The sequence below is a fragment of the Zonotrichia albicollis genome, chromosome 7 (genome assembly GCF_047830755.1).
Source record: "Zonotrichia albicollis isolate bZonAlb1 chromosome 7, bZonAlb1.hap1, whole genome shotgun sequence".
In the NCBI taxonomy this organism is placed as follows: domain Eukaryota; kingdom Metazoa; phylum Chordata; class Aves; order Passeriformes; family Passerellidae; genus Zonotrichia; species Zonotrichia albicollis.
The window spans coordinates 11918143-11936207 of NC_133825.1; the positions used below are offsets into that span (position 1 = coordinate 11918143).

Consider the following 18065-nt stretch of genomic DNA (forward strand, 5'->3'; position numbering starts at 1 on the left):
TCAGAGTCACTATCATTACTTTGAGGTGGGGGCACCGGTGCATTTGGCACTGGAGGAGGTGGGGGTGGGACATAAGGAGGGGGTACTATTATAATTTCATCTCCTTTTCCCTTCTTCTCCTTTTTCTTATCCAGTTCCTTATTTTCCTCAGTTAGCTTAAAGATGTATACTTCTGGTCTAAACACCCAGATTTTTGCATACTCGCTTTCTTCTGGCGAGATAGGTTCTTTAGAGTTTACCCAAATGTTTAATGTCTGTCTTACCCAATCTTCCGATGATCCGAAAATGGGCCAATATACATTTTTAGAAATTTCCTTCCCGCCCCAAACTTCTACACAATAGTGTATCATTTTAGCCCTGTCTTTGCTTTCAGTTCCTGGGAAGTGTTTCCAGTTACTAAGCAAGTATCCCAGGGGGCTGTCCCTTGAAATGGAGGGAGCTTAACCTGTGCAGGGGGCTTACTCTTCCCCTGTCTCATTCTTCCGGAGTGCCTTCTTACACACACGTATCTTTCACTTCCCCTCTTTCGTGGCCCGAGCCCTCGCGGGTCTGCGGGAACCGCACTACTGGAGGGTCCGCAATCGCTTGGAAGATCTGGCTACCAGTCCTCCTCTCATTCACACATCACATCGCCACACTCCGGGATCCCATTCTTCCGGAGTGCCTTCCACACTCCGGGATCCCAACCCCAACCGGACGGATCCCGTTCTTCCGGAGTGCCCCCGCACTCCGGGATCCCATACTTACGCGTCCTGCGTCTTCGTCCGGACCCTGTGCACAGAAGATTAAGGGGTTCACCGGTGTCTCCCTTTTGCTTATGAGTATAATTTAGGTTCGTCGGTGGGGGAGGTGGAGGTCGTCCAGAGGGGCCACCTAACTAGGTTACGTGGGGCGCCCCCCTCTCTGGAACAACTTTTCCAATTCACTCCCCCATCTGAGTCACGGCCCCAATTTGTTATAAATAGACTCAAGAGGAGTGAAATTTCCAGTTTGAATTTATTAATTCAAGGCATACAGCATAAGCAAAAGTTTCAGCGCTGGACGGCAGGGGAGTCTCCGCTCCACCAACTGCCGCACCCTCATCCCCAACGTCCCCCTTTTTAAGTTCTTAGTGCTTCCGGACTGCTGTGTCATTTTGAAGTACTCTGCGCTTGCGTTGATTGTTGCTAGGGGGTCTTCTCTCACCTCCTGGTGGTCGATGATGAAGGTCTTGGTAGTCTTCCTCGGTTGTGTCCTTTGACCTGATTCCATATTTGGTAGAAGAGCTTCGCCCTTTCTCTTATAAAACTTACTTAAGATCTTATGATTACCACGCGATTATGCAGGCAAAAAAAGAATTATGTAAGTTAAATAAATCAAACAGGAACTTAACCACATCCTCTATTTTTGAGGTTTTTTCTGTGTAGCAAGCTAGACAAACACTTAATCACATCTTCTATTTTTAAGGTTTTCTGTGTAACGAACAAGAGGTTTTATCTGTTTCAGTTAGTATTTTGAGAAATGAAAAAAAAAAGTTACAGCAAAAACATAGGTAAATATAACTTCCTCATTTCAAGACGTTGCTCACAAGGTGAAGCAGTACAAGTGTGCTTGGGACTTAATTGCAGAATGTGCATGAAGGTTGATGAAGGAGATTTAATGATTTGGGAATTGTCCTTATTACCTTACTATTGAAATCAGCCTCTCTAAATTGAGAACTGCTGTCCATATATTCCTGAAGGGCTGATTCCTCTGGGTCTGGATGTACTACAAATGAGTTGCAAGACAGAGTGAAATTTGTTTCTCCTGGTCCTGCTTCAAATATGTATAGCTGTAGGTGCAGTTGTTTGGAAGAAAAGATCAAAGAACATTTTAAAGTGTTCTGAATGATGAATTAAATGAGTGCTAACCTTACAGGTTCACTAGCTCCTGACCCCAAGTACAGAATCAGCACAGTACTGTACAAAACATTCTGTTCAGAAGAGATCTTGGGTGGGCTCCAGTCTCATGTGTCAAATCAGGGCCAGTGCTGAATTTAAATTGGGCAGCTTAGGGTTGGCAGAGAGGTGGGTTGGTTTTGGTTTTTGTTTTCCTCTCTCTACTCTATAGATCAAATGACAACCTCCCCAGTGTCAGTTCATGCTGTTGCCATCTTCATGAAGATGACAAAAATGAACAGGATTAATGAGAATGAATCTGGGAAGATGCAGGTGTAGAGATGGGTAGTGGCCTCATGTAGCTCAAAGCAGTAAGCTTCCCAGAGAGCTTCCCTGTTTGGGCCTTTTGTGAGCTGTGATGTAGGCATTGAACCAGGTTAAACAGTGAAAGAGGTGCAAATGTGAGTTTGAGGAAGAAATGAATGAGAAGAGTGGGAACCACAGATGGTGAGGAAAGTCAGGGTTTAGAGAACAGAATGTCACCAGAGAACCTATGACCTCTAAAAACTGAAATTCAGACCCATTTTTTCAGGAATAAATTATAGATCTTCTAAAATGTAAAGGCATTTCTGAAATGTAAATGAATGTATTGAACTTCTAAATTCCAAATACCTGTTTTGTTTTTCCCTCACCATGTGTGTCTAGACACAGGATGTGCATTTGAACTGCTGCAGGCAGTCTCTTACCAGAGCGAGACTGGTGAGACCCTCTAGAGTTCTGTTGCTGCTCTACTGCAAGCAACAGCAAACGCATGTAAATAAGTGCTAGATTTTATTAAAGTGGGTGGTGTGCCAGTTGGAGATCTCTGCTGGCCGTGCCCTGGCGCCAAGGCAGGTGCAGAGCAGCAGGACTGCACCTCCCGTTGTTTACCTGGCACATGTACAGAGCCTTATCTGAAAAATCCAAGTGCCAGGAGCCTGCCCTAGCAGCCGCTTCTGCTGCATTGCAAGGGAGCCTGGAGGATTACAGGAATATCTAAGTTCAAAAGTTTTAAGTCACTAGAGTTAGTTTGTAGGGGTTAGCACTTCTCCATTTTGGGGTAGTTCTTCCCTACAAGCAGCCTGGAAAGTGTTCTAGAAATACCGAATTTCACGTGTAGTTTTTGGGCGAGATGTTATTTTTGTGTTTGTTTTGCGGCGGTTCCCTGGGCTCTGTGAGCTGCCTCTGGGCCCCGCACTGCTCTGAGGCGCTGTGCAGGGGCAGCGGCCGCTGACGCTGTGTGTCCGCAGGGGGCTGCACGCCGCGCGCGCGGAGCCAGGCGGCGCTGGAGCGCTGCGCGGCCCTGCTGGGCCTGGACGAGGACGACCTGCGCGGGAGCCTCACCTCGCGCGTCATGCTCACCACGGCAGGGGGCGCCAAGGGCACGGTCATCAAGTGAGTGGCGGCGCCGGCGGGAGGGGCGGGGCGGGGCGGGGAGGGGCCCGCCCGTGAGGGGCCGCCCGTGAGGGGCCGCCTGCGCTGCTGCCCTGCCGGGGGCCGGCTCCGCGCCGCCCCTGGTCACCCACCGGCACAATCGGCCCCAGCTCCGCTTCACCTGCTGCCGGGCGGAACTGAGGTGCGCTCGCACCAAGCGCCCCTAAAGCGCTTCTTTTAATGGCTCACCGAGCACGGGTGCACCCCCTTGGTCGTAAAGAAATCACAGTTGTACACTTACACTAGCTGAAGGCTAGCAGGCTTACAGCACTTTGAATAAGTAACTCCTGTGCTGTATAAAATCTCTCGTGTTAGTGAGTACGCTGTGTGGCCAAAGAAAGTATAGCAGTCAGCCAGTTAAATCCACAGCCTGCACAGCAAATTTGATATGCTAAATCATTTCTCAGATACACTCTATTAAGGAATGTCAATGTGGTGCCTGAAGTCTTTCAGAAGGCGCTTGAATCTTTCTCCTGAGGGCTGCGCAGTGCTCCCGTGAGTGGTGCCCTGTAATAATTAGGGCTGGGATGCTTTAATTAGAGGGCAGGATGGCCCCCCCTTCTTAATGCCTGAGTGATCACTGTCCTTGTGTTTGTCATACGTAATTCTTCTGAAATCAAGTTTTAACTTTAAAAACACCCCTGCAAATGGTAATCCAGAAATTGCTGCTTTTTTGCTGGTTTTGGTAAACACACATTTAATCTTGACTGTAAATAATGTTTCACAAAAACACAGATAGAAAGTGCGGGTTTTTTTTTTTTTTTTTTTTTTTTTTTTTTTCTGAAGCTATTCTCCAGGTAGCCTCCTAGGCACAGAAGCAAGATAATGGTTCCTTTCTGTATGTACATAGAAAAGAATTAGGGGCAAAGAGCCTGTATAAATATGGTACTGGTGATAACATTTCAAAACCATGAAATTTATAACTCTTGCAAAACGGAGTTTTATGAAAATGACAATGCAGTTACCTTTTGTTTATGAAAAACCTCTAGCTTCTACCACAAATTTTCTCTTGCTGAGATTGATCCTAGCATGCAAGCTGTCAGGGATGCTTGCAACTGAATTGTGTGTTTTAATATTTAGTTTTCTGTGTTGAGTATTTTCTGGAGTTCACATAAAAGACTGAGCTTGGACTAAGCAGTTTTGTGTACATTAAAGTAATTCTCAGCGTTCAGCTGAATGTATCAATCTTTTAATTCGGAAGCTAATAAACATTCACTCCTTGGAAGAATATAGGTGTGCTTTTTATTAATCTATGGAAACAGTGTGATTGTTTTAGTGAATTGGAAATACTTTATTCACATTACACCAAATGTTTAATATATGAAACTCATCATTTTCTGTACTAATGGGGTTTATTTGAGTTCCTTGCATATTTTGTATTTGCAATTTCTTTGGAAATGTATTACAGAAATTATTATTATGGAAAAAATTCTAATTCAGTGCCAAATGGTAAATAATGTTGGGGGAAGTGGGAGAGGGTGATGTGTTACTCTACATTCAGTTAAAAGCTCAAGATCTAAACCTCTTAATTGTGTATTCAAAAGTCCATTTCTGGAGAGTAAATTCTTCTCTCCCTGCCCAATGTAAATTCCTCCCCTCTCTCCTCCAGAAGTTACTAGAAATTGGGGACTTTGAGTCGTTGTCATCTTGCTTGTCGTTGTCATATCCAGATGATATGGAGTGTTACAAGTAATTTTTCCCCCTTCATTACAAGCTTAATGTATAGGAAGATGTCAGTCTTGCAGGAAAAAGTGTCTCCAGTGGAAAATATTGACCCAGCTTTTACTATTTGCTCTTTTCCAAGCCATGTCTAAATTGACAGCAAAATCTTTGATATATTCATCCAGGAGAAGCTTTATCAGTACATTAGAGTAGAAAATTTCTTATTTTACAGTACAGATGGCACTCACAGTAATTCATGGCAATATGAACATTACAGGTTATGAAAGTCAATAACATTTTTTACTTAATTCAAGTTGGGATGCACAATCATTGCTGATCTTTCTCTGTTGACTTACTGCTTACCTGGTTATTCTCCGTCTTCCATTTGCATTTTTAAATTCTTCTCAGCTTACTACCACCCACTTTCCTTTACTGAAATATGTCTTGTGGATTTTTACATTATGAATTTTTTGGAAAATAATCTTGTATGCTAATCTTGTTACAAGATTTTCTGCTTTGTTACTTCAGTATTATTAGAGCCCATTTTTTGAGAATACCCTTAGTTTCACATTCCTTTTAAGTGAAAGTGTTAATTAGAAGCAGAAGGGCTTTGAATGAATTGTATCCATGTCAGATTCAGATGGCACCCCACTGGAAATGCTTTCAGGGAACTGCTGGTTCAGCCTCTGAGAAGGCTAGAAGCTTAATTTTGGCTGTTGTACATGTAACACAGACATAAGGCTTGTCTGTATGTTTTCCTTTTGAGAATGTTTGGTGGGACATTCCAAGCTACCACCTTTATGAGGCAGACCATGTGTTCACTCCTCAAGTGACACTGTCAAGGAATGTTTCTTAATTTTTGTTACGGCTTTGAGTTTACTTTGGATTAAAACTGTAAAGGCTTTCTGATCAGTGAATTTATCCTGATACGCCTGTAGTGTTATTTGCACTGTGCAGTTTCAGAAGTCTGCAGACACAAGGAGCTATGTTTTTATGCCAGCAGATCTTACTTTTCCTGTGTTTTATTTTGAGGATGTCAAAAATGAGTTCAGCAGACTTCTTACACCTCTCAATGATTATTGCATTAAGCCTCTTTTGCTAGCATTTTATAAACTTGTGCATCTAAAATCAGACATACTCTAATAAATACACCAATATCATCATCTCACATGGCTTACTGCACGTAAAAGTGGATTGGACTATTTTAGACATTTGTTACATAGACACAATTTTTCTATGGTAGTGTGGTTTAGAAACTACTTGACTGCTATCAGTATTAGAGTTTTGACAAGTACATTGTTTTTTTTGTTCCAGCAACCCAAAGAGCTGCTCATTTCTCTCTCTTTCTTAGGGACCTTTTGTGTGCAAGTAGATCATGTGAGTCCTATTAGGTCACAGTGAATAAATAGCTCAGCTGAAATCACTGTGCTCAGAGTATAACAAAGGCTTTGTTCTGCTGGGCACAGTGGAGCCAACAAGGAGCAGTAGGAGGGTGATGCTAAATGCAATCTCTCTGAATTTTATTAAATAATCATGTGCAGTGAATTGCCTGGGGGACTTGACAGCTGCACTGCGTCTATCTGTCTTTGTCTCCCAAAACCCCAAAATAATTACCTTGCTGGATGATGTTTTTGCCATCCATGTGAAGTGTATTTACAGATAGAAATAATGTGTTAGGATTCAAAAATCTGGTGCTTCTCTTAGACTGTAAATGTGCTACTGTGCTTTTCTCTTGCTCAGTTTCTTCTTTTCCAAGAAGTCTTTCACACAGGACTCCATCATCACAAACTAAATTATTTTACAAGGTGAAAAAAATTCACTTGCGTCATTCCAGTTCCTCCAGCTTCTTTTGCAGTACATTTTCTACCAAAATGCATTATTTTTAGTGATGCTACTGAAGTGTCCATTGTAAAAACTTTTTCAAAACTTTTTTGAACTTTGGCTTTTTTCAAATTACAAATATGCTGCTTATATTCTTTAATTATGTGGAGTATTTAACTAGGTGGGGTTACTTAATCCAGGCTACTTTATTTATGAACCAGTAACCATATTGGATGACAGTAATTGATGGATATCACGTCACCTGCTGTCTGCCTCAGTTGTTGTCAACCATGGGCAAATTAGACATGTTTTTAATTAATTTGTTCTGGAATATATTTGGGAACTGCATGGAGTTTGCATGGAGAGATTTTGTCCACAGACTAAATCTACCCCATCCATGCTTTTCCCTAGGGCTCAAACTCTAGATCATTGGAAACCTTCCTGAAGAAATTGGCATGAAGACCAACAAGGGTTTTTCTTGCAGCCTTACCAAAGTACTTAGAATTTGGCAATTTTTTTCTCCATTGCATTCAAGTAGCTGATAAATTCAGGAGAGGGAAAGAAGGTAAAATGGAGGAAGGAGAATTTATCTTTTCCTGTTCAGGCAAGAAACAAGAGAAAGAAAGAGATTCATTTGTCTTTGTGCAGACCAAAGAAAGGAGGAGCTGAGGGAAAGCAAGTTCATGAAAAGAAAGCTGCTTGTTCTGAACATCAGTTCTGTGGTGGGGCTCTTGTGTATCTACTGTTTCAGCCATTTTCAGCGTTGTTTAGTGGTTCTGAACTTTCAGTTGTGCAAAATGCTTTGCAGGGTTACATTTTCTTTCCATGCATGTTTGCTGCATACTATGAAATTTAGCAGCAAGGGTTTGTGCAGTCTTTAGAATTGCACTTAATTAACAGTGGCAGAATTTGCTATTTTGAACACTAGGACCATTTTGTAAATACATGCTTTAGCAGTACAACTATTTGTCATGTTGTTTAAAAAAGTAAGTGAAAAACATAAATGATTTTAATATATTGTATTATGTAATAGGTCTGCAGCTGACAGGAATTAGTATTCTGATCTCTTAAACGTATCAGAACAGAATGCAAAGGTACCTTCCTTCTATTTATAAGCTGAGATTTCTGTCAGTACTCATTACCTTAAGATGAGATAGATACTTAGTGGAAGACAAGATTGTGTGTTAAAGCTAATTACTATCAAATGTAATGTAGCTGCAAGTGTCCTTTGGGAATGGAGACTCTGGTTCCATGCCTTACCAGTCACAGTAGAATGTGATCTCCATAAGGAGTATTATCTTTGAAGAAATAAAAAAATAGTAATTATTAGTTAGTTAGTTTAGTGCTTATGAATTCTGGGAAGTGAAGGAAATTGTGCAATATGGATAAGCTGTTGTTGTGGTTTAACTCCAGCTGGCAACTCAGCCCCTTGTAGCCACTCACTCCCTGCCAGTGGAAGGAAAAGGGGAAGGGTAAAAATGAGAAAACATGTTGGTTATTGATAAAGGCAGTTTAAAAGGTAAAGCAAAAGCTACACATGCCAGAAATGCAAAACCAGGAAGTCATTCTCTACTTTCTGCTGGAAGGTCAGTGTTCAGCTCCCCAGGACAGCAGGCTTCATCACATGTTGTGGTTCTTAGGAAGACAAAATTTTAAATTCATAGAATCATTCCCCTTTTCCCCTTCTTCCTTCAGCTTTTATTGCTGAACATGATGCTGATGCCATATGATAGGGGATGTCCCTTTGGTAAGTTGGGGTCAGCTGTCCCAGCTGTGTCCCCCTCTCAGCTTCTTGTTCACCCTCAGCCTCCTTGCTAGTGTGATGGGGTGAGGAGCAGAAAAGATGTCAGAGCAAAAACTGAACTTTAGGCTTTATTCTAACATAACAAATCATAAGTAAATAGAAATATTTTTGTAGATGGTGTCGTATATAGTTTAAATATCTTTCTCTGGAAACTGTCAGTAGAGTTTCTAATTATTTAATAAACAATTATGAAAGCATCTTAGTCTCACTTCTACTGATGGTAGCAAAACATTATTGTTTTTACAGCTAAGATAGCCTAACTTGGCAAGGTTGTTTCCTGCCTTGGCCTAGAGATCGGGGAAGGTTTTTTAGGTCCTAATTTATGGTATTGGACAGGCTGTTTTTAGGTTTAGAGTCTTATCTCAGCATTTCACAGTAAGGAATTCTGAAAGATAAGGTTTGTATCTTGTTTTTTTAGGGTACCCTTGAAAGTGGAACAAGCAAACAATGCTTGCGATGCCTTGGCTAAAACCGTGTACAGTCATCTGTTTGATCATGTAGTGAAAAGGGTAAACCAGTGCTTTCCATTTGAAACTTCTTCTTTCTTCATTGGAGTTCTAGATATAGCTGGTTTTGGTAAGTACACCTAAAATAATTTCTAGATGTCACTTTTTTCCACCAAAGATTCAATAACAAATTCTGTAATGAAGAGTGGGAGGGTTTTTCTTTTTGGTGTTGATGGTTCTTGTAAAGCTTTTGCTTTTTGCTTCTTTGACTCACTAAAATTCAAAACAGGGCATGTTTTGTGATGTGCTCTAGTCCTGCCAAGGTTGTCCAGGGGAACAGCCTTTGGTTTTCAGGTTTTTAGAGTTTTGGTATCTACTGCTAGCCTGCTGTATCATAGATGCATGAGGGTGTATTGGTACAATTTCACTGTCTGGTAGCATCTTGCTTTGGTTTGCTGCCAACTGTCTGTCATTTATCTCAGAAATATTATCTGCTGCAGTAGTTTTAGATGGCTTGTGTACAACGTGGAAATCTGTAAAAGATTTCATTTTGCTGAAAGAAATGACTGTAGATCTGAACACATCTTTAAATATTAGCACTGTGAAGCTTCTCTTATTTACTATTTAATTTAAACTCTTGGAACACTGTTTTATCATAAAAGTTTAACTTCTGTCTTTCAGAGTACTTTGAGCACAACAGTTTTGAACAATTCTGTATAAACTACTGTAATGAAAAACTGCAGCAATTTTTAAATGAAAGAATTCTGAAAGAGGTATGATATATTTAATGTTATATTTGAGGATTTGGTTTTTTAACTATTATATTTGAGGATTTTTTTTTTTTTGCTGAAGGGATACTTTAAATAGAACTACTTTTCATAAGATTACACCTTATGTTTGAATAAAAAAAAAATCAGTTGACATACTGTTTCCATATTATGTGACATCCGGTTGTGTCAGAAAAGAATGTGGATTTTTGAAAACCAGCGATGAGGTATCCAGAGATTGGATAATCCCCAATACCTAATGAAAATATTGAATTGAACAGGCTTATCATTAAGGCATTAAAGTTGGAATACATTAAGCTGTGTAAGGAAATTCTTAAATGTGTGTTGATTCCTGCTATATTTTTAAAAATTGTTTCATATTTATTAGAAAAATTTTTTTTTTCTTGATTTTTTTTTTAGAAAAAAAATTAAGAATGGTGTTTTCTCTGTTCAATTACTTTAGGAACAAGAACTTTACCAGAAAGAAGGCCTGGGGGTTAATGAAGTTCGTTATGTAGATAATCAGGACTGTATAGGTATGGACTTCTTGAGCTGTCAAGCTTTTTGTTGCTGTCATGGGGAAAAAACCTTCAAGCAGAGGAGGTGAAATATGCATAGCACTAGTAATTATATGGTTTTTTATATATCCTCATTCAATTCACAATCTTAAGAGTTCATAGGCATTTCTGCAGTACAAGAATAGCAGTTTCATCCTTTCCACAGGAAAAGGTTTGTAGTAAAAATTCCTCTTAAAAGAGCAGTTTCATAGAGAATGAAAAAAAATTGCAAAACTGTAAGTTTGTGTCTAATAGTTTCAAGAGCATGAATTTCTGTGTCAGCTTTCAAGGGCTTCGGAATATCTGTGTGAGAGGTCAGGGCAATTCAGTTGTTAAAAGCTGTGAAACCACCACTGTCTGCTAAATGCTGGTCTGCCTTTCCTAAAACAAATTCTACTTCTCACTGAGTCATGTTGTCAAATGGAAATATTAACCTTTTAGTTTTGACATGTGGTAAAATGTGTATGAAAAGCTTAAAAATCTCCCCCAGCAATTGAAGCTAGACCTAGGATCGTACTGTAAGAAGACTTAGGCACTTTTTGGATGACTAATTTCAGCTTGAGATTAAGAGTTAAAATCAAACAATTAGTTCCTGATCTTTTTCTCCCTTGTTCCACAAGCGTAGAACTTCTAGATTTGATGGATATCCTATACATACCTATTAAGATCTACAGAATTGATTTGCTGTGACTTCTTGTATTTTGTTTAATGGCTTTCCATAGGTACTTTTGTAGAGAATCAGATCAGCAGCATTTCGGTGTGTAATTTTCAGTAGTGATACAAGTTGATATATTCAATTTCCATAAATATGTGGGGTTTTTTTATTAACAGATTTGATTGAAGCAAAATTAGTAGGTGTACTGGATATTTTGGATGAAGAAAATCGTCTTCCCCAACCAAGTGACCAGCATTTTACTTCAGTTGTGCATCAAAAACACAAGGACCATTTCAGGCTCTCGGTAGGTTTATTTTTGTAGTCTGTCTTGTTTTAATGAAACAGTTCTTGGAACAGTTGATAGTAACACTTCACTGTAATGAAAATCTTTCACAAGAAATCTCATACCGCCCAGTCTGCACAGTCTGTACCTCTTTGTTAAGGACAAGGTTGGTGATTAGATTTGATGAAAAGTTCACTGAAGACTTCAAGCAATTCTAATATCCTGCTGAAACTAAAGCCATATTCTTGACTTGCATTTGAAGTTTAACATGTAAAACATGAAAGGAAGTAAAAACACATTTTAATTTAGATTGTTTCCTATCAGATGAGCTATTTTGTTGTTCTTTTAAAAAATTTCTTGCTTTGGAGAACGTTTGACTCATGTCTAGTGTCTAGCTAGCACTTCAGAGATGAATATAGGAATCATACTAGGAAAATTTTTTTGTTGCTTATTTTTTAACATACAGCACTGTCTGGAAGATTAAGGCAAATTGTTGAAATTTATGTCCATGAATTGTGTTGAAATTTAAAAAAATGCCTAAAAATATGAGTAAAGGAAGCCATCATTTAAAATCCATTTACAAAAATTGTCATCCATTTACCTTGTGCTAAGTTTCCACTTAATCCTGCTTGCCTGAATTGGTGTGAAGTGAAACATTCTGATGGTGTGTGTATGATCAGCTAGTGCTTGCCTGTTAACATATACCATCTAAAGCCATATCTTGAGCTTCAGTCTAATCCTATTCACATAACAAGGTTTTTCATCAGCTGTCAAATTTATGATAAAGAAAGTGTTGATTAAAGGCACAACCAAAATCAACTGGCTGGTATTAGCAATCCTGGTGACATGTATTTTGAATGCAATGTATTTAAGTGTGTGAAGAGTTTGAAATTGGGTTTTTAGAACATCATGGTTTGGACAGGAATGGTAATGATCAGCACAATTGTATTTACAGGAAATATGATTTTAGCATCTAGTGCTCCTGGCAGATCACGATGGTGTTCTAAGAATAAACTTTTTCTTAGTCTCCATTGCAATATTTCTTTGTAATTCAACTCCTTAATTCCAGATTCCAAGAAAGTCTAAATTGGCCGTTCACAGAAATATCCGAGATGATGAAGGCTTCATTATCCGACACTTTGCAGGAGCAGTGTGCTACGAGACGGTAATTTTATCTGTGGAACACTATGTTTATTGTGTTTTGTAGAACATTTATATGTTTTCAGTGCATATAGCTTCAATGACAAAATTTCTTGTGATCAAAAGAGAAGTTCAAACATTGATATGTCTTTGCGAATTGACAAATTTCTTTTAACTTTTCAGGCTACAGCCCATTTTAATGACATGTGTTTTGTGTAAAAGTTTGTTTCAAATCTACAGGTAATGGTGTCAGTATTAAATATATTGATTCACAGCCTACTGCAAATTTTGCATCAAAAGGTGTTTACATCCTGGGGAGAAGAATAAACTGTGATATAAAAGTATTGTTAGTGAAGAGTATTTGGACACATGATTATCCTTGTACACAGTCCCCATCGTACTTTGTGTTTTCCATTTCTACTGGCAATGGACTCATTCATGTAAAAATACAAAATACCTGAAATTGCTACCCTCAAAATACATTCCAGACTCTTGTGCTGTTTTGGCTATTACTTATTGTACAAAAACATTGTAAGACCTGAAGCCGGTATCTAGACCATCAATTTTCAAAAATGAAAGTTTAAGTTAAAATGAAGGTCCATAAGGCTTTGTTGGTCTGTATAACTTCACCATGTATGAAGGATGCTACTTGCATTACTTACTTGGCTGCATACATATTCCTCTCTTGTGTCTTCATGGCCCAAGGAAACTTTGGAGGCCTGTGTTAATCCTTTGATTCTTATCAAAGAAGAATCCCACCCTTTTGTGGGACATCTGGTATTTTCTTCAAAGCAGTCCTGGCATCTTCTGTTCATTAATATCAAAGTCTGTATTAAGTTGCACCAAAAGCTGTTGAGGATTTTGTAAATGGGAAATTGGATACTAATATATTGACCTCTTGACTTTCTCTGTAATATATTGTTCTTCTCAAAGTTAGTGATCCAATTTAAATAAACCAAATATATAAAGTTTGTAGGAAGTGACAATATGTTTTAATAAATCAAGTGTTCATAAATAGTCATAGTACTTCTAAAATAACCTGTTTTCATTTCATTTTCCAAACTGTGTAGGTTTAAGCATGCACATTAATTCCTATTTCACAATAGATCTTAAGTGATATTACAGGCAGTGAAGAATTAAGCTTCTCAGAACTCCCAAGAGATGATGATGTGCTGAGTGCTGGAAGTGGAAGTCCACAAAAAAACAACTGATCTTGTTAAAGGCACCAAACCTTTCTTCGGGTTTCATAATTCCAACAACATCCTTCAAACTTAAAAATGTCTTTTCTCTCTGGCATTAGACTTTTGTGTATCCAGCTAAAAAGTTGTTTGAAATAATATATTAATATTTACCCCATGTGTTCTTGCTAATTTTTAAATATGTAACTATATTTCCTTTAGTTTTCTAATTAGACTGCAGTAACTTGGACAGTAAAACAAATGTGTTTTTATCTCTTGGGTTGTATTTTCAGATGCAATTTGTGGAAAAAAACAATGATGCTTTGCACATGTCTCTTCAATCTCTTATATGTGAATCCAAGGACAAATTTGTTCGACAGTTGTTTGAAGCCAACACTAACAACAACAAGGATCCCAAACAAAAAGCTGGAAAACTCAGTTTCATCAGTGTGGGTAACAAATTCAAGGAAAAATCATAGAGTAAAGAGTCCTATCTTGTAATATATGCCAGTTTTATGTTACTTGAATTAAATAGAACCTAAGGTTGGGAGAACTAGCAGTAATTTGAGATTCAGAAGAAAATTTGGTTAAAGAGATGGTTTCCTTCTGTTGAATTATAAGAAACTGGCATTTTAAGCTACATGCTATGCGTTTCTGTCAAAAGTATCTTCCATAATAGTCCTTACAGAGGTTATACAGGGATTTTTAGGTCAGAATCTTTCAAAGTCACATAGAAGTCTTTATTCAACAGGTTTTGAGATGTAAATTTGGATTTGGTGGACTTTAAAATTTTCTAGATGTGACAAAATGTGTTCTTCCATCCTATTGTAATTATACCTTCTAGAAGATGTATTGATTCCCTACAGTTGGCCAAACTCTCAAAATTCAGTACCTAATTTAACCATAGTTTTTCCTTTTCTGAAATATATATATACTTAGTCATGGCTTACAGAGGAAGATATTCATTGTGCTGAATGTTTCCCTTCCCAATACCTGAATCTGATGCTTCTCCTCATTTTCTCCTTTCTTCTGATGTTGCAAAGCTGACTTTCAAACCTTGTCTTCTCCAAATGTTTTCTGCATCCTTTTCTCATTCAGCAGTTTTATTTTAGCTGGACTATTCCAGCTCAGGATGGCTAGAAAGAGAACAATAGGGGAATTAAGAGATGAAAAGCAGGCACATCGTGGGCTGCAGGTAAATTTTTCAGTCTCGTGGATTTACAGTTGGTAGAGCTGCAGCAATTTCAGCAAGAGCTCTTTTCAACACATCTGGGCCAGATCCAATGAAGGATTTATATGCCTTCAAGTCAAGTGCTGAAACAGTTTTGGTATGCTATCTTACCTAGGGCCACCAAAAACCTCCCTCATGTTCCTAGCTAGACTCCTGACACAGTCCCTGGGGAATGCAGGTATCTTAGATAGTCCAAAACACCTGCACATGGAGTGAGACATTGCCAGTACAGAAGAGTGTTTCTGCATTTCTGCTCCATAGCAAGGTTAAGTACTGGATCAGGACTGCAAGATCAATTCCTTCTTGCATAATCACATTTTGTGGCTAGCATTTGGAGCTGTTTTCTAAAAAATTGTTTTCTTCAGCAGGGGCTAAAAACCAGGAAGGATATGCTAGCAGCACACTTGCTTTTTATAGCGATAGTATTCTGCTTCAGGTCTGTACTGTATTGTGTTCTATGGCTATTTTATTTCCTGTAGTGAACACCAAGATATTGGTCAGTCTGACAAAGGGTATTCTCATTACACCTTTCTGGAGTTGTTTTGTTAGGTAGGCAGAAATAAAGTGTTTATGGTGCCATGAAGAGCAGAATACAGGGCCTGACTTGTAAGGTAGTGGTTTTGGCATTTAATTGGGAATTGGGCAGGCTGCTCTCTTGAGTTTTGCTCTGATGAGTCTTTTTAACTCCTTCCTATTCTATAGTAGTTGTTGAATTAAAGTGCAGCAATTGGTTTAATATAAAATACATGATCATCAGGTAGTCTGAAAAGTTGCATACAGATAAGCCATGTCCTGAGCAAACCCTGCAGCCATGAGTCTGCTTTAAATCAAGCTAGGATCCACAATTTTTTACAACTGTATTTTAAAAGTGAAATCAACTGTGGGATCTTTTGAGATAGTTTCCTCTTCCTTCCATCTAGATTTTCAGTTTCTCTCGGATTTGGCACCCCACCTTCCGTGGTGCAGTCTTGTGCATTATACCACTGCCCAAGGAGAGGTGAATTAAAAGGGAGGCATTTTTGAAGTGAAGCAGAAATTTTGTGGGGAACTTTTTTGGATTTCCTTCTGTTACTTTGGTACTCCCCTCTCCACCTAGAGCACAACTCATGTTCTTCTTGGATCTGGCCCATCAATCTATAATTCTTTCAATGTTTTCAAGTTCCATGGCATTTTGAATGTATGTGTTACTTCAGTAATTCATGTAGTGTTACCTTCCCAGACACAGCATGTGATGCTGATGAACACTAATAGCCTTGAATATTTCACTTCAGATGACATCAAAATAAGGTCTTTTCTCTTACTACATATTTCATCTCTTTAAGAATAAGAATTCTTTGTGCATTAATTTGTAAGTCAGTCTTCTGAACTACTGAAATTAGAACTTCTTCTAATTATATCAATTATTGATGATGTTGCAGGGACTTCTCTTTATGAAATCCTTCACACATCCCTTCCTTATAACTAATTAAAATTAATTTTCATTAATCAGTTGAGAAAATAATGATTCATTTATCACTGGATCTCTTCAAGATTATCTGAGATGATTTTACCTTATGCTAATGATGTATTAAATTGTGACAATTCAAAGAGCAGTAGTTTTAGCAATATGTTTTGCTCATATACAGATTTTGTTGAAGAAGTTCACCTGAGAATGTCTCTGGCTTATTTCTTGTCAAATCACAGAGTATAAGGAAGGGGTATTTTTCCTCAAGCAGAAATGTATTCTGTTGATGGAAATTAGTCTGTCTCTTGCAAACTTAAGTGTTTCTGACTTAAGAAAACATAATTATTATGATCAAGTTGAAATATAAACAGTATGTATAAGTGAGAACTGAGCAGGAGGTTATTAGTGTTTGCCATGCTTCTTGTGGCACTCTTTCTAACCACATCCCTGTTAAGTTAAAAAAATCCCAAACCAATTTTATCTACCAGAGGGACAACTGGCAGCTGTAGGTGATGCACACTACCCATACAGATCTTGTTTCTTGGATTCAAGGTAATTGAAAGATCTGGCTAAAAAAAATCAGTCAGAAGTCAGATCCTTTGAATTTTGCTTCCAGTGCTGAAAAAGAATATGTTAGGACCTACTGAATTTTGTATTGCTGCAGTCTATATACTTAAAGTTTGCTAAAAAACTAGAAAGGCTGGCCCAGCAGTAATTTATATTAAAAAAAAAAAAAAACCAAAAAACCAAAACCCAGACACACCTCTAAAGTAAAAATATTGCTATTTTTCTGATGTGGTTTTGGAGTATTTAAAGTCCCTACCAACTACTTTCAATACCAACTCTAAATTGTTTTCTCTGGTAGGTTTAAGTCTCTGATTATCCTGAAAACCTGACTGCAAATAATAGTAGTATTACAGGCTTTTCTCATCACAGTATATTTGAATGTAACCTCAGCAAGTGTAATTTTTGTCATCAATAGAGAATTGAAAAGTTGGAAGTTTGGAAATAGAAATAGATCATTACAGGTAAATGTTGACATAACATTAAAAAAAAACCCAGAAGGAAAGTCTGGGAATATACTTTGTGTTAATTGTGTAACACACAAATAATGCTTGTTATAGATTAAATTTGGGATTTCACAAAATTTCAGTGTGTTTTTTAAAAATGATTGCTGATTGGTCTAATTTTTTATATAATTTTATTACACTGTCATTATTTTTTATTTTCCCAAAAGGACGTGCATGCTTTTTGTGATAACTATGTTGTAATAAGTGACTAGTCCATGCAGTATTGTTGTGCAATTAAATACAAGCAATTTCCTCAGGGCCATTCATGCACACTTGCATGATTTTGTCTATTAAAATTGGTGAATGTTTGGTTTATCAGTTCTGTCTCACTAACAATGAGCATGCATGCAGTAATGCTGTACCTCTATTTGGTGTGTACATTTCTGTTCATGCCATGGTAAGGCTCTTGAAATACCTGTTTTCTTTTACAGACTCAGTTAAATTTGCTTCTTGAGAAGCTTCACAGCACTGTAAGTATATATACAGATGAAGGTTCACAGTTTTCTGATGTAAAACAAAGTAGATAATCTCAATATTAGGGCTTACAATAAATGTGATTAGTAATTGCTTTGGAGTTTGCAGCTACTGGAACATCTTCTTGTGCATGTAATGGTTATATATTTACTGGAAAAAGGAAAACCAACCACCTTCAAAAAACTTGTAGAATGAAAGTTAAAA

The 18065-nt window shown here is 38.1% G+C and overlaps 1 protein-coding gene across 1 annotated transcript in view; it reads left to right on the forward strand.

The window, feature by feature from the left end:
* Positions 1–3132: 3132 nt before the first annotated feature.
* Positions 3133–18065, forward strand: part of LOC102065681 (unconventional myosin-VI) — a gene marked incomplete at its 5' end in the record, with an annotated part of 40747 nt that continues 25814 nt past the window's right edge. The window contains 8 exon segments of the mRNA XM_074544178.1: positions 3133–3290; positions 9035–9192; positions 9744–9835; positions 10293–10365; positions 11218–11345; positions 12394–12489; positions 13936–14107; positions 17817–17857. Coding sequence (XP_074400279.1) covers positions 3133–3290; positions 9035–9192; positions 9744–9835; positions 10293–10365; positions 11218–11345; positions 12394–12489; positions 13936–14107; positions 17817–17857 — 918 coding nt within the window.